The sequence below is a fragment of the Trichomonas vaginalis genome, chromosome IV (genome assembly GCF_026262505.1).
Source record: "Trichomonas vaginalis G3 chromosome IV, whole genome shotgun sequence".
NCBI lineage: Eukaryota > Parabasalia > Trichomonadida > Trichomonadidae > Trichomonas > Trichomonas vaginalis.
The window spans coordinates 28,306,462-28,328,120 of record NC_067206.1 but is presented as its reverse complement, the minus strand read 5'-3'; the positions used below and the strand labels follow the sequence as shown (position 1 = coordinate 28,328,120).

The following is a 21,659-nucleotide window of genomic DNA, read 5'->3' as shown; positions in this document are numbered from 1 at the left end:
ACAGAGTGGAGGTTTAAGAGCGGCACTTTTAGCGAAAATGGCAGGCTATGGTGGAGCTGCAGACGGAACAGCTTATAACCCTCAAAGTCAAATGAATTTGAGTTCACTCAAAAATCAAATAACAGATGTCAAAAAGTCAAACATAGACATACAGAAACAAATAAATGAAAATGAAAAGAAACTAGAATATGACAGACACACAAAGAAACTCAATGAGTTAAACGTAGAGAAAAAGAAGAAAGAAGAACAACTGAAAGAACTAAGTACAGAGGAATATGCGAAAAAAGTGTCAGAAAAAGCAGCAGAAGTAGCAAAAATGGAACAAGATGTTATAAATTTGAAAAACCATACTACTCAATATAAAGTACTGAAAGATGAAGAGATAAAACAAAAAGCCATGAAGACATATATGGATAGCGATGAGTATAAAAAAGAAGTTGAAGCAAATGTAAAGGCAGAAAAACTTTTACAGTTGCAAAACCAAACCGTACAGTATGAAAACTTAGCACAAGAAAGTAAAAATAACGACGCAGCCATGCAAAAGGCAATGAAAAGCGCAGAATATATAAAAGCTAATAATGACTGGTTAGATGCCCAAGCCAACGCCAAAGCAGCCCAACTTATAGGGTCAATAAGGACAAAAATACAAGCGGATGAAGACAGTTCAAATGAAGCTTTAATGAATGCTGACTTTAAGAATGCCTTCGAAGCTCTTCATAGTAAGGTGAAACTAGTGAACGACTTCTCATCTGGAAAGAAACTGAAGTCTGAAGGTTTCGACAAAGAGTTAAGAGAAGTAGCACAAAATATGACGAAAATAACAGATGCAGCAACGAGACAGGCAGTTCAAAGTGCCTATGACGCCGTTAGAGCAGCTGTTGTGGAAAGTCAAGAAAAAGAGTTACAACAGACCAAAACAGACCTAGTAAATGCTTTCTTAAAAACGAAAAGTCAAGTAGGACATTATGCTGCAGATGGAACATATGTGCCAGCTGGTGGAACTTATATACCACCAAACCCTCCAAGAGAAGCACCTGCACCAGGACTACCTAAAACATTTACATCGTCACATGGACACAGACACAGGCATGCACCAAAACCAACACAACAACCAACAGTTCAAAATCCAGCACCACAACAACAACCAACACAACAACCACCTCCACAACCAGCACAGCAACCACAAACAGAGCAAAGACATAAAAGAAGTAGAGAAAAAGGAAACCAAGAATTCTTAAAAATGCTTAAGGAAGATTATGGTTACCCAGATACTCTTGACTTTAGTGACAGATATAAAGAAGCTATTAGAAAGTTCAAGGAAGGAAATACTGACCCGAACCTATTTAGCTTTATGGTTCAGCATCAAATCGGATATAATCTCAAACCTGGAAAATACAAGCTCGCTAAGGGATATGATTTAATAGCATATCATCCAAATGACATGGATGAATTTACTCCGAGATATTTGATGTCAGAGCTAAATGATAATTCAACTCTCTTCATGAAACGCGTAAAAAATAGAGACGGAACGAAAGAAGAAAGGTTTATGAGTCCGGATGACTTAGAGAGGGAACTTGTTAAAAACGGTCTCGGAATATATGAAATGCCAGCAGATGAGGTACAAGAAACTCCACAGGAAGAAGTTCAGATACAACCAGACACGGAAGAAATAGTTCAGCAACAACAGCTAGAAGAGCCTGAAGGAAACGAACAAGTCCCTCCTTTGGAAACTAACTTCACAGAACTAGATGAAGATTTGGAACAGCCGAAAAATCTTGACCCTCAACAAGTGTATGAGGAGAATATGGAATCTTTCCAAGAGTCTAAGCAAAATTCGGCTGACATAGTAGAAGAATATCGAAAAATGTTTACCGACATACAAAAGACTCCAACATCAGATGAAAATATTCAGCATAGAATGGAAGTACTGAAAGATAATGTACGCAAATACAATAATCCTTTTTACTTACGACCATATAACGTTCAATCTTTGGCTGAACTCGGTGAAAATAAAAGGTTAAATTTCAACAAAACATATAGAAATGAAACATTGTTTAAAGTTCATTCAGAACCTAACCAATATGGAAACAAACCTACTTTTGTTTCTGCAGACTATGGAACTACAATGAGATGAGGTCATAAAGCTAATCAGGATAGGTGGTTCATAAACTTACAACCTCAATTCCAAGAAGTTGTAGACGCAATGGAAGTGAATGGTGAACCAGATATAGCTGGTATTTTCAGCGCGGCTTTAATGCCATTGAAAGATATGAAAGATGCAGATATTTTGGACCAGTATGAAATGAACATGGCTGAGGGAAATATAACACCTGACGTTCTAGAACATTTATCTCAAAGAACTACACAGAACCATAGAGATGGTATATTTGGTGAAGAGTTTAGAAAGAGAGTTAGGGAGAGAGAAGGAAGAGAACCTATTGTACATGACCTTGCAAACGAATGTTTGCAAAATGTCATAAAAACTTACTTTGCAGACAATGAACCGAGAAGGGATGAATATTTAAGAAAACTCAAATGGACAGTACCAAATGAAATGTTAGTATTGAAAAACATGTTCCATGACAAAATAAAACCAACTACAGAAATAAATGACGCAAGACTGAAACGTTGGGTAAAAGCTTTCCCATTCACAAAAGATATTATTGGTAACATGGAAAGAAAACCAGAATGGCTACAAAAACATATATTTGGAAACGAGCTTATTCCATATGGACAAGCTATATTTGAAGAGCTTGAACCGGAAACTCAGGAAAGAGTCATGCAAACAATAAGCGACGACTCAAATACAAACTATGACAAAATCTTTCTAGGATATTGGTTACCTGAGATGGGCGACCAGAGCCCAAAGGCAAAAAGGACATGGGAAATTTACAACATACTAGGTGAACATGAGGCAAAGATGCAACAACTTGAAGCAGAGGGCAAGTTACCAAAAGCGACACCAAAGAAGAAGAGAAGAGTAGAACAAAGTGAAAGTAGTGAAGAAGTAACTTCATCTAGTGAAAGTAGTGGCAATGAAGGAAAAAGAAGAGTTAAAAACTCAGCCAGGAAGAAAGTAAAGCTTGGTCCGAGTGGGTTCTATTATGACATATAAATCCAACTATTCTATATTTTTACCCATATGAAATGTACGCCGCTCAGAATATTACGCCAACAGTTTTGGATGCCATGAACGGAAATGTTTCCGAATGGTATAACGAATGCGACAATGCCATTAGAAGGTCAGAAATAGTTCCTGGAACTTACGAATATACAACTGCTGTTTCTTATGGAAACGTAGGTGAGTTTGGAGAAGGTTCTTCAACAACAGTAGATATTGCTTGCGACAGGTTTCATATTATTTCTATTGACAACTCATTCTTATACGTGGAACAAGACATTGAAATAAAACCTTCTGCCAAGTTGTCTGACAAGAAAGGTTGCAATGGAATTTTCTATGTCGGATACCAATATGCTCCAGAAGTTTTTATGGGATATAAGATATATTCTAACTCTGACTTAGTTCAAACAGTAACATGGGCAAACTATGAATGGTTCGCTTTGAGAAACTCAGTACAACCACAAGCTAGAGAACAAACAGACCAGTATGCAACTATTGAGAAAATAAGAAGACTTGACCCTAACGTTCCAGGAGTTTATGTTAACCTTTCTGGTTCAGATGGAACTGCTGCCACTAAAGTAAAACTGAAACTTAGAGTTCCTTTGTCATCTTTCCTCATCTTCAGGTTTTTAAGATACTTGCCAAACTGGGCATGAAAAATTTCTATCGAACTTACTCCAAGCAAAAATAACTTAGTCATTGCACCAACACAAGACCCATTCACTATTGAAGCCAAAGCAACAGCTCAGGAAACATTCGCTGCCTTTTGCAAAAACAAAGTTGACTTAGACTTTGGTTTCTCAAACTTCAACAATGAAGTAAACTACTATATGAAGGATAATGGTGGTGCAAACGTATGGGACCCAGTTAAGTTCACATGCGAAAAATTTGAATGCAAGAGAATAGAAAGCAGACTTGCAGTCTATATGTTGGACCCAGATATTTCAAATGCTTTAGCTGCCAAATATATTGCAGTTCCACTTATGTTCCCTATACACCAAATATCTGTCAAAGACTTTGCAGGTGAAGTTGGAAACCAAAGTGCTGACCCAGGTGCAAGAACAGATATTGCCTTAACAACTGCAATGAAACATGCAGATACTATGTTTGTACTGTTCAGACGAACTATAAATGACTATTCTTGTTTCTACAACCCTGGTATTAAATATCATATAAACATAGATGGCAAATATTATCCAAGAGAAGAATATTCTACAGTTGAGGATATGAGGTCATACAACTTGACATTAGATGCTATGAACTTTAACAACAACTTCACAACAACCATTAACCCTGAAATGCAAAGTTCTATTATGCCATATGTGAAAGTATGGACTCATACAGGAGGTCAAAAAACTCAATATACAAATGGAGACCGTTCAAACTTTTGGCTTGGCATTCCATTTGCTGACTCAGAAGACTTTATGGGTGGTATTTCAACTGTTGGTACAGTTCAAATACAATATACTGGTGACAGAGACGGTCCAGATGAATTGAGAGCAAAGAAGTTTACAAAACCAATAGCACTTTTCACGGAAGATGCTCTTTTGAAGATTCGTTCGATGAAACCTGCTGGGGCTCCTCAGATTGGCATAACGACAGTTTCCATCGAGCAGATTTTGGCAGCAGGTCAGTAAGTTGTTCTTTGACACTTTTCTCACCATCGTAAATAGTTATGACACCTGTTTTGACATAATACTGTATTATAAACTTACCTTTAGAAATATCTGTAAGTTTTGAAGTTATATTTTTGTCTGCTTCAAGAACTTTCACCATTTCAGTTATACCAACTTTCTTTGCTTTATAAAAATATTTAGGTTCAGCAAAGACTGCTATTCTATAACATTTACCATTGTTTGTATAAAGAACTATTCTGTCAATGAACTTGTATTGTTTGTGAGTATAAACTTTGTTTTGCTTCAATTCAAAGAGATATCCGAATACGTCCATCTTTTTATTCTAAGTAAAATGTCATTTCCGAAAAATAGAAGCGTAAGTGTTTCAAAAGGTTTAATGGCGGTGGCAGATGTGAAGTTAAATTCACCAACTCAAACAAACAGTCAAAGTGTTATTGTCAATGTCAAAGACAGAGATGTTGAAATGGGGAAACCATACGAAGACGAAGATGGTATAACAATTGTTCCTGTAAAAGAACCAACATATCCTGAAGTTAACAGAGACTTAAGTTCTGTTGCAGATATTCGAAACGATTACCAACAACTGAAAGACAAACTTCAAACTCAGGAGAAGATTTGTCAAGCTTTAAGTATAATGTTAAACTTGGTCGAACACAACCCTGTAAAAGTGAACTCATATGTCATTGCACCTCATGAAGTTTTGAAAGAACTATTGAAACTTTTGACAGAGGCAGACGATATAAACATCAAAGAAATAGAACCCGACATTAGTTGCTGTGGTGTTTCATATAATGTCATTGACAAGATATACGTTATGAAAGGAGGTGAAACGTTGAACTTAAAATATAGTTTCCCAGACGTTATAAAAATATTTGACGACCACAACATTTCATTAAAATTTATTTGCTAAGTAAATGGCAGAAGACATAATGGTTTATACTATTACGACTAAAAACCCTGAGTCATATAATTCTATAACAACAAACTTACAAAGTCCTCAAGGACGATATTGTAAACTAACCTTAAACACAATGACGACTAAAGCCTGTTTTGCTCTTTTGACACCAGAAGACTTTATTGTTGTGAATGGTAAAAAATACTCCTTTGAAGATACTTACTCAGATATGCCACCAACAGGTTTTGTTGACTTATTTAATACTTTAAGTACGGGTGTAACATGTGCTGCAACTAGAGCAGGTTTCATTATGTTTGGATGTCCGACTGAGTTTACTATAAACGATATGAGCTATAATACAAAACTTATTTCTGGTTTTTACTACCAACAGTTTCCTATAACAGGAAAAGGTGTCATACAAGGAATGTCTATTCCATTGACATTAAGCACACCAATCTTATATATTGTTTCAAACTTAGGTTCAAAGTGTTATTCGAATGTCGACAGAAACTATTATGACCAAAAGATACTTATGCGTATAAACAATACTTTCTCTGCTGGTTTGCCTATTGTTCATTCGAATGCAGAATTTTCAACCTTAGTGAACTCAAACACTTTGGCAAGTATAACGTTGACATTAGTTGACGCAAACTTTGTTCCTGTAAAACTTTTATGTCCTATGTATTTGTCAATGACGGCAGAAAGTTTCGAATTGGAAGATGCAACTGGTGAAAGTATTGTATTACAAGAACAACTTCAACAACAAATAGCTCAAGAACAACAAATGCAACAAATGGAACAACAAAGTCAAGAATAAAAAAATAATATTTTTTTTATTCTTATAAAAATGTACAGAATAGATGTTTCAGATTTTTATGACTTCCAAGCATTCAGAAATATGTGTCCATTTCGAGACTATAACAAAGCAGTCGAGAATTTGAAACGTTTAGTCATTTATGTCGACTCTGCCCCAGAATGTTATGTTATGAAAGAATGGGATGTAGTCTTTAACAAACCTAAAGCGACAATAGTTTCAGAACAAGAATGTAGACAGAAACTTAAGAAAATAAAAGTCGTACAAGTTGGTATGAAGATGTTAGATGCTTGGGATATCTTATTGTCAAAGTTAGAAGATTTTTCAGTTCGAGGTATAAGTTCTATACACCATCTCCAAACTTCTATTCTATCTTCACTGGATATAAATATGAACAAGTAGAATGGAAAGAAAATATTATAGAAGCTTGGTTAGACCATGTCAAAGAAATTATATGCAATGGAAACGAAAAGGTTTATGAGTATATCTTATGTTGGTTTGCAAACATCTTACAACATCCAAGTGCTAAAAATGAAACTGCTCTCATTATAATTGGAAAACAAGGAACATGTAAGAACACATTCTTTACAGATATCTTATGCAAACTTTTAGAAGGTTATTCGAACCCTAATATGACAAACTTAGAAAACATCTGTGGTAAATTTAACTCTTCAATTGAGAATATGAAACTTATAGTTTGCAATGAACTTCAAAGTATAGATACAACAAAAGTTTTAAACTCAGATGCTTTGAAGAGTCTTATAACAGATAAAGTTGGAGTTGTTGAAAGAAAGTATAAAGACTCAAGAGTTTGTGAGAATGTTGCAAACTTCATTATGGTTTCAAACAATGCTGTTCCGATGAAGTTAGAAAGTTCTGACAGAAGATATGTAGTCGTCAGAACGTCAGATTCTCATATGCAAGATACTGAATATTTTGACGCTTTGTCAGAATGTTTGACATCTGACTTTTACAACCACTTGTTCTCATATTTCATGACATTAGATATTTCTAACTTCAATCCAAGACAAATTCCACATACCGAAGAGAGACAAACATTGTTAGAAGCAAACAAGAGTGTATATGAACTGTTCATAGAAGAAAGCGACTTTGAGTGTTTAGATGAAAAGTCTTTATATGATGAATATAAACAATATTGTCAAGAGTATGGTTATATGCCAGCGTCTAAACGAACATTCTTGGCAAATGTCAAAAGTCTTTTAGACGTACAGAATGGTGTATATACAAAGAAAATTTTTTCTGAGTAAATTTTAAAAAAATATTTTTTTATCCGATAGAAAAAGATGGCAAAATTCATCTCAGTAAATAAGTACATGACAGAAGTCAAAGATAAGTTAGCTCCATTCGCATATTTGAATGTTTACTTCTACAATTTTGAAAAGTCTACATTCAGCAAATTTTGGAACATCGAACCAGTTAAGTTTGCTATTGTGACTAAAAATGGTGCGAAATTTGAAGACTTAGACATAGAAGGTTTGTTAACAGTCAAAGAAAGTTTTGACAGAAGGTTCTCAAACCTTAAAGAAGGCAAAGCATACAAACTTGTTATACCTTATGAACCAAAGAAGACAGACGACTATGAATATTATGAGTCTAAAGTTGTAGAAGTTCAAGGTAAATTGGGTAAAAAGATTTTAGAGTCTAAGCCAGTGTTTACTCCTAAAGAGGAAGAGAACATTGACATTGACCCAGAAATGTTCTAAAAATAAAATTTTATTTTTACATGTCAAATTTCTTCTTCGGTGGAACTGGCTCTGGTTCAGGTTCTTTCTTCTCTTCTTCTACTTTCTTTTCTTTCTTCTTCTTTTCTGGTGGAGTTATGTCAAATTTGGCGCAACCATATTTATGTAAAAGTTCTTTGTCCTTTAATAGCTCTTCTATTCTGTTTTCTATTTCATCTTCAAGAAAAGCGCATGTGTCTTCTTTGCATTCTAAGAACTTTTGTTGGACTTCATCTTTCCAATCGGCGTCATCTCTGTCAACAAGTCTGTCATTGACAAATTTTAAGACTGCTCTGCTTAATGTTTTATGGTTCTTGTCATATTCCCAGAAACAGAACTTTAGAACAAATTCACCTTTCTTGTTTACACTATGTAAGATTTTATGGTCGACAGATGTTTTGCTGTCAAAAAGTTTGTCTCGAATATAGATAGCGAAATCGCTAGACATTTTCTAAAAGATAAAAATTTTAATTTTTCTAAAAATATGTTAGAAAAAAAGTTTGCTGACATTGACAAAAAATTTGAGAATGTTTTAAATAAGAACAAGAGGAAGTTAGAAAATGCTCAGATAAAACCTATACATGACAAGTTCTTATTTGCTCAGAATGGTATAACAGGTCTAATTGCACCACCTGGGTCGGGTAAGACTTTCACTTATCTTAAAATGGCTGCACAACAACAAGAACTAGATGAGAAGAACCCATTCTATGAGTTAGTTGTTATTTGTTCGACTTCTGGTCAATTTGACCAAACCGTCAATTCGTTCAAAGATATTATAAAGAAGTCTAAGTTAGTATGTATAAAAGACTCTGAGTTGTTAGATTGGATAAAGAAGTACCAAAGAAGAGTTTTGAAGTATAATGCTATAAATGAGTATATAAATTCTAAGTTCAAAGACCCTAATGAGGAAATGCAGAGAATATTAGAGAAGAAACACTTCAGAAACAAACAGAAAGAGATAGAATACATTTCGAAGAAATTGCAATCTTACGATTGGAAGACTTACCCTCACAGATGTCTTCTTATCTTAGATGACTTTGCTTCTCATCCTTTGTTAAAGAATAGAGAACAAGATATGTGTCGAATTCTCAAGAAGCTCAGACACTTTAACATCTCAGTCGTAATATGTGTACAGACAGCAAAGAGTTTAAGTAAGGATGTAAAGAGAATACTTACTGACATTATACTTTTCCCAGGATTGTCCGAAGACGATTTCATGGAACTTATGAAAGAGTCCATGGCAGGTAAGTTTGACAGACATGAACTATGGGAGAAGTATAAAGTCATACAAGACCCTCATACTTCTTTCAGAATTCATATCTACGCAAACAAAGTTCAAATTGTAAAAAGTCAAGCTTGAAAAATGTAAGTGTTTAGTCTTAGTAAGTAAGTCTGTTGTGGTTCTGCAGCTTTCGGTTCTTCTGGCTTTGGAAGGCATTCAGGAAGAGGAACGTCAGTCATCCGTTTGTGTCCTGTCGGAAGGAAAAATTTTTCCTGTCGGAAGGAAAAACTTTTTCTGTCGGAAGGAAAATTTTTTCTGAAGTTCGACCAAAAAGTTCTCAATTTTCGAAAATTTGAATGGTTTACGGACGGACAACTGGAAGAGTTCTTCTTGTCGTCGGGAAAATTTTTTCCCTTTGTCCGGAAAATTTTTTCCAGTTGTCGGGAAAATATTTTCCTGTCGGATGGAAGGACTCGGAATGCCAGAAGGATTTGACGAGGCAATTTACCTTATAGAGCTACCTGAGCCATCTGAAGTCAAGCTTGAAAAATAAAGAGTGCATTTACCCTACTTGTTTGAAGTTGTCAAAATACTCTGTTATTTTTTCCTTTAACAATGGCAAATCTTCTTTGAAGGTAAAAATTGTACAACCTTTAATATCATAGTGTGTTTGAGGTAACGTATCTTGAACTATTTGTTTCACATCTTCATTTGGAGTCATTGAAATCGGTAAGTTTTCGCGATAGAACCAATTTCTGTCAGATTTGCAAATCTTAGCAAGGTCGTAAAAGCTTTTGTTGTTTCTTCTGACTAAATGCAACATAACCATGTCACTGTCTTCCATATCTTCAGTATAAATCATATACTTATAGTTCTTTTCCTTTCCTTTTGGTACCGAACGTGGTATTCTTTTCTGAATGCTTTTGTCTTTTGCTTCAAGCTTGTTTTCCATCTCTTTTCTCATTTCTGTATGTAAATCGTCAAGAAGTTTGTAAACATGCCATGCATAACGAGGAGAAGCCCACATTGCAACAGCATTTACTAAAAGTCTATGAACATAATATCCTCTTAAATTTATTGGCAAATTTTTACGATTTTCATGTGTTTTATGCAAGACCGAGAATTCTCGGTCTAGAGAAATTTCACTCAAAAGTTCTTGTGTGCTTTGGTTTCTGAACCAGTCGTCTGTATGTTTGGTATCTGGAGAAAATAGAACGATATAAGTTTACATTTGTAAGGTTACTTTAGTGTTAGTCATATTTGAATTTTACGGTCAAAAATAAATTTAGGTGAACTAGTGCAAATGCACACAACTTTTCACCTCTTTTTTTAACCTCATATGTCCTTACTGAAAAAGTATGTGTTCCATATGTCATTTTACTCAGAATTTTATACAGAATTCGGCAAAAATAAAATTTAGGGTAGAAGGGTATATCTATCCCGTTTTCTACCCTTTTTTCTACCATAAAGTTTTATAAGCGTTTTACATGGTAAACATTGTGAATTCGTGAAATTCTAAACAATTTTGTGGCTTCGATTTCCTCTGTCAGTATGTCAAAAGTTTTCACAATATTGAATGTATCTTTATATTTCTTCTTGACATCTGAAAGAAGGAAATCGTCAGCTGTTGGATAGTTTTTGTTTAGAAATGCCAATATGTTCATTTTGTTTTCTGCTGGTTTCTCTATCTCTTTCTTTAAGTCAGCATAGTCGTTTCGCATACGTTCTATCTCTTTGACAGAATAGTTATATTTCCTTATTGCTGCTTTACATTTAGAACATTGTGGGTTCATTTTAGCATTGTACATTGAAATTTGTCCTGCAAGAACAACTAAAGCGTCAATGGTCCTCTTAAATTCAAAACATGCAGGTCTAATTTGTTCGTTCCATACCTTATTTCTTTTGTCTTTATTTCTTATTTCCCAAACACATTTAGCTACTAACGTAACAAAATTGTCATATGTTTTGAATTCTTCAGATTTGTATAAGTCAGATATGTTCTTATATACCATATTGCAGTCTTTGTCCATGACTTTGTGGTTGCAATGAATTCCAAGGAACTCATAGTTAACTTTACGTATGAACTTCTTAATTTCAACTGAGTCGGTTGGTCTGACTTCAATTTCTTCAAATTCTGGAATAGTAAGCTTTTGTTGTTGTATTTCAGGAAGTTTAGGTAGATGGTCAATAATATCCTGCATTTCATAAAGATATTGTTCATTTGTTTCATCTTTTGCAGTGCAATCTAAATCTCCTTGGAGAAGTTCTTGCTTTATCTTCTGGATTGTTGTTTCGAAATCAAACGAATCTGGAATAGTTTTTGACGTATCTACTAACATTGAAGTTGGGTTCATAACTAAAGAGTTTGGTAAAGTTGATGCTAACATGTTCTTACAATAAAAATAAAAAATATTTTTTAAAAAAACTAACTTTATTTTTTATTTTTTTGTGAAAGTGTCAAAAATAAATTGTTTTCATGAGTTTTCTACGATGGTAGAAAAAAGGGTAGAAAACGGGATAGATATACCCTTCTACCCTAAAAGTATTTTTCAATACTTTTTCAGCACTTTTCCGTAGTTATATATGAAAGACAATTCGAGATAAAAGTCATAGTACAATGGAATAATATATTGCACACCATTTGTTGTGAACCAAACTTGAAAGTCAGAGAAACTGTTACTAGATGGTTCGTAGAATTTGGAAGCAAAGTCATAAAAGTCCTTACCAATACATAGAAAACTATTGTTGCTTGAACTGAAACTTGCATGACACATAACATTTTGAGGGTCAAATACGTTTCTATAAACTGTCAAATCTGCTGGTGGAAGTATAAATTTAAATGGACCATCTGGTGGTAATGGTTCGTTCTGGTTTAGTAACCGAAGAAATTGTGCCCAAGAACGTTTGTCTACTTCCCAAAATAAAAACTCTGTATCTCTTGGAGGGTTAATTTCAATCTTTTGAAATGAAACGGTGGAGTTCATCTTGTCATATTCTAGTTTCAGATAGTATGTTCCATTTAGTAAAGAGTCGTATTTTTCTTGAAATTCCCAATAATATTTGTTCATTTGAGTTTGAAAGTCATTTAGAGTTTTCTCAAGACTTTCGTCTGAACGAATTGTAAAGATTCTCATTTCGTCAAATTTGTCTATTAGACCATCATGACCTTCATACTGCCCATGAAAATATACTGCGAACATAAATGCGTTAGTTCTATTTGAAAACAAAACTCTTCTAAATCCTATTGCCTTTGCATCTGAAGGACTTTGAAGCCAACGAATTGGATAGTCAAACCTGTATGCTCGGGATGAAATTTCTTCATCTGAAATAGTCCTACCAGCATTTGTAAAGATATAGTCTAACGGTTTTGTATCTGCTACTTTTGTTCTTTGTTTTTCAACCTGAAGCATTTAATATATGTAAAAATATATTGTTTTAAAATGGTATGCCATATAGCTTCTTGAATTTGTTAAGAAGTATTTGAACGTATTTTCCATCTGTATCTCTAGTGTTTACATAAGCATAGCCCGCCTTAGTAAAATATACTTGTAATTTCCTATGGTTTACGCCGGTATAAAAGTAGAAAGAGTCTTGTTCTTCGCTATAGTAGTAAAACTCAACGTATGCTTGCCATAGTCTGTAATTTCAATTGTTTCATCTTCTAGTTCGTCGACAAATTCGAATACAATATCTCCAAATTTGCCTTTGTTCTTATTGTTTTCAGAACGAGTGACCCAACGTAAGTTTTCAAGTCTATTGTCGTTTCTTATATGGTTTATATGGTCTACAAAAGGTAAATTGTTAGGATTCAGTATAAAATGAGTTGCAATGACAACATGTTTAAGATAGTGTTTTCCACCCATCTTCATAATAGCATATCCGTCATTTCGCTTAAAACTCTTTTTGTCTTTTTGTTTCTGACTTCAAATGACTCACAACAGTGAATTTCATATTTCTCATCTAACAAACAAGTTTCCCAACGGTCTTCTCCAACAAACTCAGCGTACATTTCAAATAAAAAATGTCACTTTTTTAAAAATAAATTTTTTACTTCATGCAATGTTTTATTTTTGTGCCGTCTTCAAGTATGCCCCAATATTTCCTTTTCGATATTACATGAACTTCGGAAAATACCTTATCTAGCTTAAAACAGCCCATCTTTTCACCGACCATACCCATTTCAATGAGTTTGTTGTATCTTTCTTCGTTCGTCATGAGTGCGTCAATGTTCTCATAGTAAACCTTAACTTTCGATTTGACTTCGGAGAAGAATTTGTTGTAGTTGTCAAGGACTGCTTTTGCGAACTGAGGGTAAGACCAATGTTCGACAATAGGTTTTAATGTGGTTACTAAGCCACTTTGACCTTGAGTGAATTCGTACTTCAAAACAAAAGGAGAAAACCTTTCAACAAAGTTGTCGACCTTCTCATAATGTTTACTCTTCATCTCTTGAGGTTTCTTAATGGAATATCCCCATGTCGAATTCATAAGCAATTTGAGTGTCATTGCAAGTTTGGGGTTTGAAGCTTTCCTAATATCATACAGTTGTTGTATGACTTTTCCAACTGTATAGTTCCTTCCCGGGAACTCACCATCTTCGTTTGGAATTCCAGTCGGAATATATTGGACAAACCTCATGTACGCAGGTTAAGGTCGACATAGTATATCTTTTCGTTTGAGTCGAACTTGTCGCAACCAATTGGTCCAGTTTGTGGAAATTCAAGTGAGTCTCTTATCTTCTGAGAAACTTCTCCTGTTATCTCATAAACATCGTCGAAGCAACCTGTTTCATATAAAACCTTCTGACCTAACTCAGATGCTCTCCAATACAATTTGACGTCAATTGGATGTCTCAATGGAAGTTTGTTTATAGCATCTTGAAGTTCTTGCAACCTCATTGGAAGTTCTTCTGGTTCAGGTTGGTATCCGAACAAACCAACTCCTTGTGGAACTGTGTACTTCTTTTGTACTAGAACTTTGTCTGGAACAACTTTTGGTCTTGCTAACAATGAAAAGTTTGTTTCGTCTTTTGGTACAAAAGTTTCTGTCAGCTTGTCATCTGGAATTGGTTCCAACAAACCTTTCTCGAAAAGAATGTTTACAGCTCTGACAATGTTGCACTTACTTTTACCAAAGAATGGGTTTGTAAGACTTTCGTTCAACATGAAGTGGTTGTGGACAATTACAATCTTCAACCATGGTAAGTCTTTGTCAACAACATAGTCGTCATGTGAAGAACCTTTAGCTGTAGGTATGTTGACTCGGATATTGACATTTGCCAACGGTGCAATTTTTGCCAATTGACCTCTGAGAATGTACCTTGTCTTCACACATGACTCAAGATACTTCATCTTCTCATCTGTAACAAGACCAGAGTTCCTGAGACATGTAAGAATGCAAGGTTCGTTGACAATTGTTTCAATTGAATTGTAAATCCCATACCTTGTCAAGTCAATGTCAGACTTATTTATGAACGGGAAGTATCCTGCATGTTGTCTGACTGCTTGAGGGTTAGGTTGGTACCATTCGAACTTGACACTTGCAATTCCTTCAATTGCATTCAAAATGTCTGAGTTGGAGTCAACCATTTGTTCTCTCTTTGTAGTCTTGAAAGCGTCAAGAAGTTTTGCGGCTGTTTGTTCATTGCCATGTGCATAGTAAATGTGACCATCCAAATCTGTTATGGTCAATCTGAGATTGTGTCCTTTCTTATTTCCGTCTTGAATTGCAGCAAGTACACCCATGAAGCCTTCTTTGTTCTTTCCTTCGTCAAAGTTTACTGTAAAGGTTCGACCGGATGTAATTTGACTTCTAACTTCACGATACTTTTCATATGCATATCTTGTTCTTTCCATGGGAGCATGTGCGTCTTCACCTTTTCCTTTTTTCCTTCTCAAAGGATGCAATTGTTCGTCATGTTTCCAGTAGAATCTGGCAAAGCCGTCGTGTCCTTCAACTTGAGGTTCACTAACATCGAAAGGCATGTCCATAAGACGTTCTTCTTCTAACCTCTCTAGTCTGTTTGGATAATTGCACGTGCTGTTTCCAAATCCATTTCGTAGCGAAGACCAGACAATTTGTCATAGACTTTTATGGGTCTTCCCTTCCTATATTTAAAATTCTTCGAAACTCTCCAACCATATCTTTGTAACTCTGCTTTTATTCTAGCAGATTTTCTATCCATTCTATATGGGGGCATTTTTATAAAAATAAAAAAATATTTTTTTTCTCTTTACTTTACATAACCGCCTGCTGCCATAAGTCTTTGACGCCAACCCATACCAGCTAATGAAGGTTGACTTGGTTTAGTTTGGAAACTAAACTTTGGTTTTGGTTTATCTTCAGTTTTTGGTTTTTCTTCTTCTATCGGTTTTTCGTCACTTTTCGGTTCCTCTGACTTTACTTCACTTGCAGGAACAGTTGTGTCGTCAACATCTTCATAAATATATATGCCATTTGTTTTTGTTTTCCTTTCAACTTTTTGTGTTTGTTGTAAAGTTTAGAATATTTCGACTCTAAGTCAATGAGATGTTCTATAATGAACTGTTGGTCAGTGAAGTATACTTTCCCATCTGTTGTCTCGAAAGCTCCTTCAGACTTCAATATTTTATTTGTGAGAGTCTGTTTCTTTTTTGAGAGACTAGCCGTTCCATTTCTATGAAAAGTGACTTTATAGTTAGGGTTTGTATTTCCAGACCTGGCACTTTCTATTATTGAATTTTTCTCTTCATCTGTAAGTTCTTTGACAGGTTTTGACAATGGTTCTGAACTTTTTGTTTGTGGTGTCAAATCTACCGTTTCAACTTCTTCGGTCATTTCATCTCAGTAAAAAATTTTAATTTGGTTTGTTTTCAACTGGTTGTTGTTGTGGAGGTGGGATGATTCCTTTAATAATATCATTCAGTTTCACATGCTGAGCCTGACTATATGGTATCGGTTTAAATGCTGGAAGCCGACAAATCCATCTTGAACTCATTTGTCTCAATGCTGCATTGTTCATTTCATCTCAATAAAAAACCTTACATTTCCCAAGTTTGAGGTGGTTGCGGTTGGTTATTGCTTACCCATTGTTGTGCATGGTTATATCCTCTGTTAAAGAATCTTTCACCTTGGTCCATATAGTGTCCTGCTTGGTTATAGTAGTTATTTGCTTTGTTATAATAGTTTCCTGCTTGTCTTCCTACATTGTCCATCCATCCTTGAACTTTTCCTCTTGTTTCAGGATTTGGAATAAGATTTGTTGCATCTCGTGCTACATCCCAACCTTTCTGTACAGTTTGTATAATAGGTTGTGCTTTCTCTTTAAGTATACCTAATGTACTCAAAATCTTCCTTCCAACTCCAAATACACCTCTGGCTATTGTTCCCACTGCGGGTAAAAATCTAGATGCGACTCCTGCTAATGCGCCAAATAAACCCATTTCTTATGGGTTAAAAAATGACGAATCCAAACAAGGACCCCTATGTTTCTAAGGCAACAAAGAAAGCACTCATGATAAAAATCTTTAGTTCAACACCAAATGCTTGGTTTATGGATATCTTGGAAAACATTCCGAGGTATAGAGAAGATGGACCACCATACTGGTTAATATTTGTTGGTCAAAACACAAGATACTGTGAAGCCATACCATTATGGTCCAAAAATATTTTAGATGTGAAAACTGCTTTGACAATATTCGTTGACAAATACCATCCAACAAAACTGACATCTGACTGTGAAAGTTCTTTCAAATCAGATGATGTAAAAAACTATCTGCGTTCAAAAAATGTAAACCAATATTTCATTGTCGACCAAAACCATTCTGCTCTTGGTGTCATTGACGGATGTATAAAAATGTTAAGAGACTTAAACCAACCACAAGGTGGTGAAGCAAATGAAATGTCATATGACGACAAGTATAGACACTTCTCCATGGCAAAGATGAGACAAGTTTTAAATATTTACAATAACCGTAAACAAAAAGGTTTGGGAAACCACTCCCCCGAAGAAATGAAAAACAACCCTGACTTAGAGAAAGACTATATATTTAATAATTTAGTCAAAAGAGACAAACAAGAAAGAATGCCGGGCTTCAAACTTCAGAAAGGAGACAAAGTAAAAATAGAAATACCTAAACGCGACCCATATGAAAATACTATTGACTATGACAACAATGGGAACCCGACAGGTACTCACATTCGTGTTCGTAAAAATAGAAGAAAGTATACAAGAGAATATTATGAAGTTTTAGGCAAACATGGCAAAATGTACACACTGCAAGCAGAAGATAAAACTACTATTGTCAGACCTCGTTTCAAACTTGTCAAAGTTCAAGGTGGTATACTTTCAAAGACAGTTCCTAACAAATATAAGACAACTCCTGACGAATATGCTAAAGAAGTTGAAAATGACGACTAAGCAATTCTATACCATGCGTAAACTGTCATGTAAGGTGGCATGTAGTCTTTACTTTGTCCCGTTGTTTGCGTATATCCTGAAACGAAATGTGTATGGTTTCCTTCTCCCTGAGTGTCATCCCAGTAACAATTTATAGCAAACTTAACGTCCTCTTTAACATCATATCCTTGACCTTTTGTCATTCCTGACCAATCCCAATATCTATGCTTATGCCAACCTGCTTGAGATGTAGTTAATCTTATGTAATGACTGTATGCAGGTAAATTTTCACCTGAAATCGTTTTACTTCCACCTGTTTCCTTTGAAGAGTTTGCACAATACAAAAACCTGTCGACTATTTGTTCCCATGCACCAACACCAAACATTACTTGAGGACCTCTTGCATCCATAGATGTATAAATAGAACCTACTGGGTTCATTAAATCAAACATATGAGATATTATAGGATTGTCTCTTTTGAACTTAAAATATAGTGCAACTATTTCAGGTTTCTTCTGGTTTGTGTCAGAATATTTTTTATAATATAATCTTATGTTTTCAGGGTAGGTACAGTCTTGACTATAATATTTATTTCTGTCATCTGTATAATAATATACTATTCTCGTTTTTCTATTGCATTATATCTTTTATATCTATAATAATCTAAATATAATGTTAATTTTTTTGGGTCTACATGTGGTGTTCTGTCGTCATCTCCATAGTCATAATAATGTGGTGCTGGAGCTGGGTCAGGCAATGTCATATCTGCCATTTCATAAACTCTTAAATATTTCTTTTGTTCGTCTCCATATAAGTTTAAGTAGCAGTTGTTGTCTAATGGAACTTTAACTTGTGTACCATCATTCTTTTTATAGCTTACATACATTTCATTGTTATTTTTCGGAATGAGTTTATGCCGTGTACCATTTTTTAAGGACTGTACCAACTGCCATCTAAAATAGTTATTTTCTTCATTGACAGAAAAGTCACCAACAATAGTTTCAATATTTTTTGTTCCTATCAAACTTTGGTATATTTCATTGACATATGTTTTATCTGCTTTATTTTCAAGGCTAACGTTTAAGTCTGTTATTTCAGAAGATGTATGTGTATGTCCAATGTCACTTTTCCTGTTTAAGGTTTCTTGTAAGTTTGTAATATTTGCAATGGTATGTGTATGAGTCTTATTTGCTTTTGTCTCTAATGTTTCTTGTAAGTTTGTGATATCAGATATAGAATGTGTATGAGTCTTATCTGCTTTTGTCTCTAATGTTTCCTTAAGACTTGGTATTTGGTTAATATAATGTATATGAGTCTTTTTAGAATATTCGTTTTCAGCTCTTGTCACTTCACTTGACATTTTATTGTCAACATATGTTTTGTCTGCTAGTTCAGGATGAGTATGTTCTTTTGTTGCATAAGCATTGTTAGCTCTTTCTTCTTCTTTTGCTATTGCATCGTCTACATATTCTTTGTCAGCTTTGTTGTCAACATCTGCTTTCAAAAGAAGTTCATTTATAGGTTTCTCGTTTAAAGTTCCTTTTGTTGGATTTATACAGACAGTATGGTTCTTATTGTCTTGAAATAGAAACTCATCTGTTATAGGGTTTAATGTCAGTTTTAAGTTTCCTTCTTTCAATGACTCAGATATCTTAGAATAGTTTGAAAAGTTTGTTGTGTTCTTATTTAGAGCTTGCATAATGAGTTGTCGGTTGTGTTGTATTTCTCTCATAGACGCTGTTTCATTTGACATTTTTATTATAGATAAAATATGCTTCCAATAGAAAAAGAAAATTCTAGAGTTGCTACAACTAAACCATTAGATGAACTTTTTACTAATGTCGGTCAAAAGGTTGACATAGATACTATAAAGCATGAAGGCTATCGTTCTGACTACCCATTAAGATGGTTAAGAGACCCATCCGTCACAAAAGCTATTGGCTTTCGTAGAATGAAGTTTGTCTCACAAGTTCAAACAGGTTTTCCATTTATTGTAAGGTTTCATATAGATTATACATCTGAAGGGCAACGAAAAATGTGGGAAGAAATTGAGCTAATACAAGTTGACCTCTCATCTTCTCTACAGACTGCATTAAAAAATATAGAAGATAAAATAAATTCATGTTATGCAAAATATGCTGATGAATATGCGAATACCGATAGCACACTTTATGTGAGAATTGTATATGACAAACAAAATTCACAAGTGTCATTTCAAATCTCCGAAGACAATCCAAATAAAGACGAACAAATATATACAGAATTCACTGCAATGCCATGGTATTATTTGCAAAGAATGTTAAATCAGAAAGTTGAACCTCCTTTAGCAAATATCTACAATCGATATGCAAGAGATGAACCATATTTATTTAAAGATGTTTTCGACCAAGATGCTGTGATAGTTCATGCTTCATTTTCTGGCGCCCAAAACTCTTTCTTATGCTTGGCAAATGACTTTTACGAAAAACCTACAAAGTTATACGAACCACCAAGTGGAAGTATTTCAGACTTTCAAGTATGGTTTACTACAGATGGAAGAAAAAGAATAATTCCATTATACCATGCGTTTTACTTAGAACTTAGTTTCATATACAACTACTATCGAACGGTAAAAATATAATTTTTTAATACGGTTGAGGTGTTGGATTTGGTTGCCAACTAGACTGTGGTGCAGGTTCAGGCTGTTGTATAACAGGAGCTTGCTCTTCTGGTTCAGGGTCTTTAGGTATAATACCAACGAACTGACCTACTCTTTTACCAATATTTTTGACACCGTTCCATACTCCTCTTCCGACAGATTTTATTCCATTCCATATACCTCTTCCAACTCTTCTGAAGAAGTTTCCAATACTACTGAAGAAACCCATTTACTACGTGTAAAAATCTAATGTCCGCCTAGTCTCTTACGTTTCCTGTTGAGTTCCATAGCATTCTTTAACTGGAGCTCATACATTCTGTTTCTCCTCTGGTAGAAAACATATTCTGGGTCAACTCCTGTGTTCGCGTCATCTGCATAAAGTTGTTTATATCCCACTTCAGGGTTTGTATAAAACTCTTTCCATCTCATATTTGCATACCATGGTGGCAAACCTAACGCAGCGTCATTTGACATGGCAGTTTGCATTTGTACATCTGTTGGCACTTGACCATAGTTTGCCATTGCAGTTTGTATTGTTGTAAACGAAAACGATAAAAACTGTTTGACAGAAAAGTGACACTTTACATGGCAAAAAATAGAGCCTTACTTTTGAGATACTTGAGATTGAAACTGAATCTTATGAGGCGGTGATCTTGAATCACTACCTCATAAGGTTCAGTTTCATATAAAATTTGTTGCAATTTGTTATTCTTTTGCAATTATTTCTTATAAGATTTTACATCTTTTAGCGGGGAATGTTTGTTATCATGTATATATTATAAATATCTACACGATAACGAACATTCATCGCTAAATTGCTGAGAAACTTTGAGGAAATGTCGAACAATTTCCTCAAAGTTTCTCAGATTTATATAGATCACTAGAGTCCCCTAGGCACTGATTCTGGTTCAGTACCTAGGAGGCTCTAGTTCTCTAACGAACTGATAAAATGTTTTTAAATTTTTGGATATTGCTACCTGTGAAGCACTGACTTCAAGTCAGTACCTCACAGGTAGCAATTACATTGAAAGATGGGAGAAACTTTGTCCGAATGTTAAACTATTCGGACAAACTTTCTCCCATTTGTAGTGGAGATGGAAGGCTTTGAGGTATATTATATTAATGTATACCCCAAAGCCTTCCATCTCCACTTGAAAGTTCCAAAACTTTGGGTTAATAGTTTGCAATTAACCCAAAGTTTTGGAACTTTCTA

The 21,659-nt window shown here is 34.7% G+C and overlaps 15 protein-coding genes and 3 pseudogenes across 18 annotated transcripts, besides 2 other annotated features; 8 read left to right on the top strand and 10 right to left on the bottom strand.

Annotated features, from left to right (window-relative positions):
- Window positions 1-2,068: 2,068 nt before the first annotated feature.
- Window positions 2,069-19,129: a mobile genetic element.
- Window positions 2,555-3,115, top strand: TVAGG3_0183980 (protein of unknown function, DUF4106 family; the record flags this gene model as incomplete). The annotated part of the gene is made up of 1 exon (XM_051225724.1): window positions 2,555-3,115. The coding sequence occupies one exon, from the start codon at window positions 2,555-2,557 to the stop codon at window positions 3,113-3,115; it is 561 nt and encodes a 186-aa protein (XP_051110710.1).
- On the top strand, window positions 3,148-3,777 carry TVAGG3_0183970 (uncharacterized protein; the record flags this gene model as incomplete). Its single annotated transcript, XM_051225723.1, has 1 exon — window positions 3,148-3,777. The coding sequence occupies one exon, from the start codon at window positions 3,148-3,150 to the stop codon at window positions 3,775-3,777; it is 630 nt and encodes a 209-aa protein (XP_051110709.1).
- Window positions 3,952-4,758, top strand: TVAGG3_0183960 (protein of unknown function, DUF4106 family; the record flags this gene model as incomplete). Its single annotated transcript, XM_001279881.2, has 1 exon — window positions 3,952-4,758. The coding sequence occupies one exon, from the start codon at window positions 3,952-3,954 to the stop codon at window positions 4,756-4,758; it is 807 nt and encodes a 268-aa protein (XP_001279882.2).
- On the top strand, window positions 5,673-6,195 carry TVAGG3_0183950 (uncharacterized protein; the record flags this gene model as incomplete). The annotated part of the gene is made up of 1 exon (XM_051225722.1): window positions 5,673-6,195. A coding segment is annotated over one exon (523 nt), but the record flags the coding sequence as incomplete, so codon positions are not given.
- TVAGG3_0183940 (protein of unknown function, DUF4108 family) lies at window positions 7,802-8,191 on the top strand (the record flags this gene model as incomplete). The annotated part of the gene is made up of 1 exon (XM_051225721.1): window positions 7,802-8,191. The coding sequence occupies one exon, from the start codon at window positions 7,802-7,804 to the stop codon at window positions 8,189-8,191; it is 390 nt and encodes a 129-aa protein (XP_051110707.1).
- TVAGG3_0183930 (uncharacterized protein) lies at window positions 8,208-8,657 on the bottom strand (the record flags this gene model as incomplete). The annotated part of the gene is made up of 1 exon (XM_051225720.1): window positions 8,208-8,657. The coding sequence occupies one exon, from the start codon at window positions 8,655-8,657 to the stop codon at window positions 8,208-8,210; it is 450 nt and encodes a 149-aa protein (XP_051110706.1).
- On the top strand, window positions 9,120-9,569 carry TVAGG3_0183920 (protein of unknown function, DUF4106 family; the record flags this gene model as incomplete). The annotated part of the gene is made up of 1 exon (XM_051225719.1): window positions 9,120-9,569. The coding sequence occupies one exon, from the start codon at window positions 9,120-9,122 to the stop codon at window positions 9,567-9,569; it is 450 nt and encodes a 149-aa protein (XP_051110705.1).
- Window positions 9,994-10,395, bottom strand: TVAGG3_0183910 (uncharacterized protein; the record flags this gene model as incomplete). The annotated part of the gene is made up of 1 exon (XM_051225718.1): window positions 9,994-10,395. The coding sequence occupies one exon, from the start codon at window positions 10,393-10,395 to the stop codon at window positions 9,994-9,996; it is 402 nt and encodes a 133-aa protein (XP_051110704.1).
- Window positions 10,904-11,818, bottom strand: TVAGG3_0183900 (organellar and viral DNA polymerase type B; the record flags this gene model as incomplete). The annotated part of the gene is made up of 1 exon (XM_001292839.1): window positions 10,904-11,818. The coding sequence occupies one exon, from the start codon at window positions 11,816-11,818 to the stop codon at window positions 10,904-10,906; it is 915 nt and encodes a 304-aa protein (XP_001292840.1).
- On the bottom strand, window positions 11,981-12,631 carry TVAGG3_0183890 (uncharacterized protein; the record flags this gene model as incomplete). Its single annotated transcript, XM_051225717.1, has 1 exon — window positions 11,981-12,631. One exon carries the CDS (start codon window positions 12,629-12,631, stop codon window positions 11,981-11,983), a length of 651 nt encoding a protein of 216 aa, XP_051110703.1.
- On the bottom strand, window positions 13,479-14,329 carry TVAGG3_0183880 (annotated as a pseudogene). Its single transcript has one exon. A coding segment is annotated over exon 1 (851 nt).
- TVAGG3_0183870 (uncharacterized protein) lies at window positions 14,439-15,286 on the bottom strand (the record flags this gene model as incomplete). The annotated part of the gene is made up of 1 exon (XM_051225716.1): window positions 14,439-15,286. A coding segment is annotated over one exon (848 nt), but the record flags the coding sequence as incomplete, so codon positions are not given.
- On the bottom strand, window positions 15,664-16,247 carry TVAGG3_0183860 (annotated as a pseudogene). The gene has a single exon. A coding segment is annotated over exon 1 (584 nt).
- Window positions 16,267-16,431, bottom strand: TVAGG3_0183850 (uncharacterized protein; the record flags this gene model as incomplete). The annotated part of the gene is made up of 1 exon (XM_051225715.1): window positions 16,267-16,431. The coding sequence occupies one exon, from the start codon at window positions 16,429-16,431 to the stop codon at window positions 16,267-16,269; it is 165 nt and encodes a 54-aa protein (XP_051110701.1).
- Window positions 16,433-16,852, bottom strand: TVAGG3_0183840 (annotated as a pseudogene). The gene has a single exon. A coding segment is annotated over exon 1 (420 nt).
- On the top strand, window positions 16,870-17,282 carry TVAGG3_0183830 (K02A2.6-like family; the record flags this gene model as incomplete). Its single annotated transcript, XM_051225714.1, has 1 exon — window positions 16,870-17,282. A coding segment is annotated over one exon (413 nt), but the record flags the coding sequence as incomplete, so codon positions are not given.
- Window positions 19,130-19,843: 714 nt separating the features above from the next.
- On the top strand, window positions 19,844-20,428 carry TVAGG3_0183810 (uncharacterized protein; the record flags this gene model as incomplete). The annotated part of the gene is made up of 1 exon (XM_051225713.1): window positions 19,844-20,428. The coding sequence occupies one exon, from the start codon at window positions 19,844-19,846 to the stop codon at window positions 20,426-20,428; it is 585 nt and encodes a 194-aa protein (XP_051110699.1).
- A 4-nt stretch (window positions 20,429-20,432) lies between these two features.
- On the bottom strand, window positions 20,433-20,675 carry TVAGG3_0183800 (serine threonine-protein phosphatase family; the record flags this gene model as incomplete). Its single annotated transcript, XM_001303758.2, has 1 exon — window positions 20,433-20,675. The coding sequence occupies one exon, from the start codon at window positions 20,673-20,675 to the stop codon at window positions 20,433-20,435; it is 243 nt and encodes an 80-aa protein (XP_001303759.2).
- A 305-nt stretch (window positions 20,676-20,980) lies between these two features.
- Window positions 20,981-21,659: part of a mobile genetic element that runs on past the window's edge.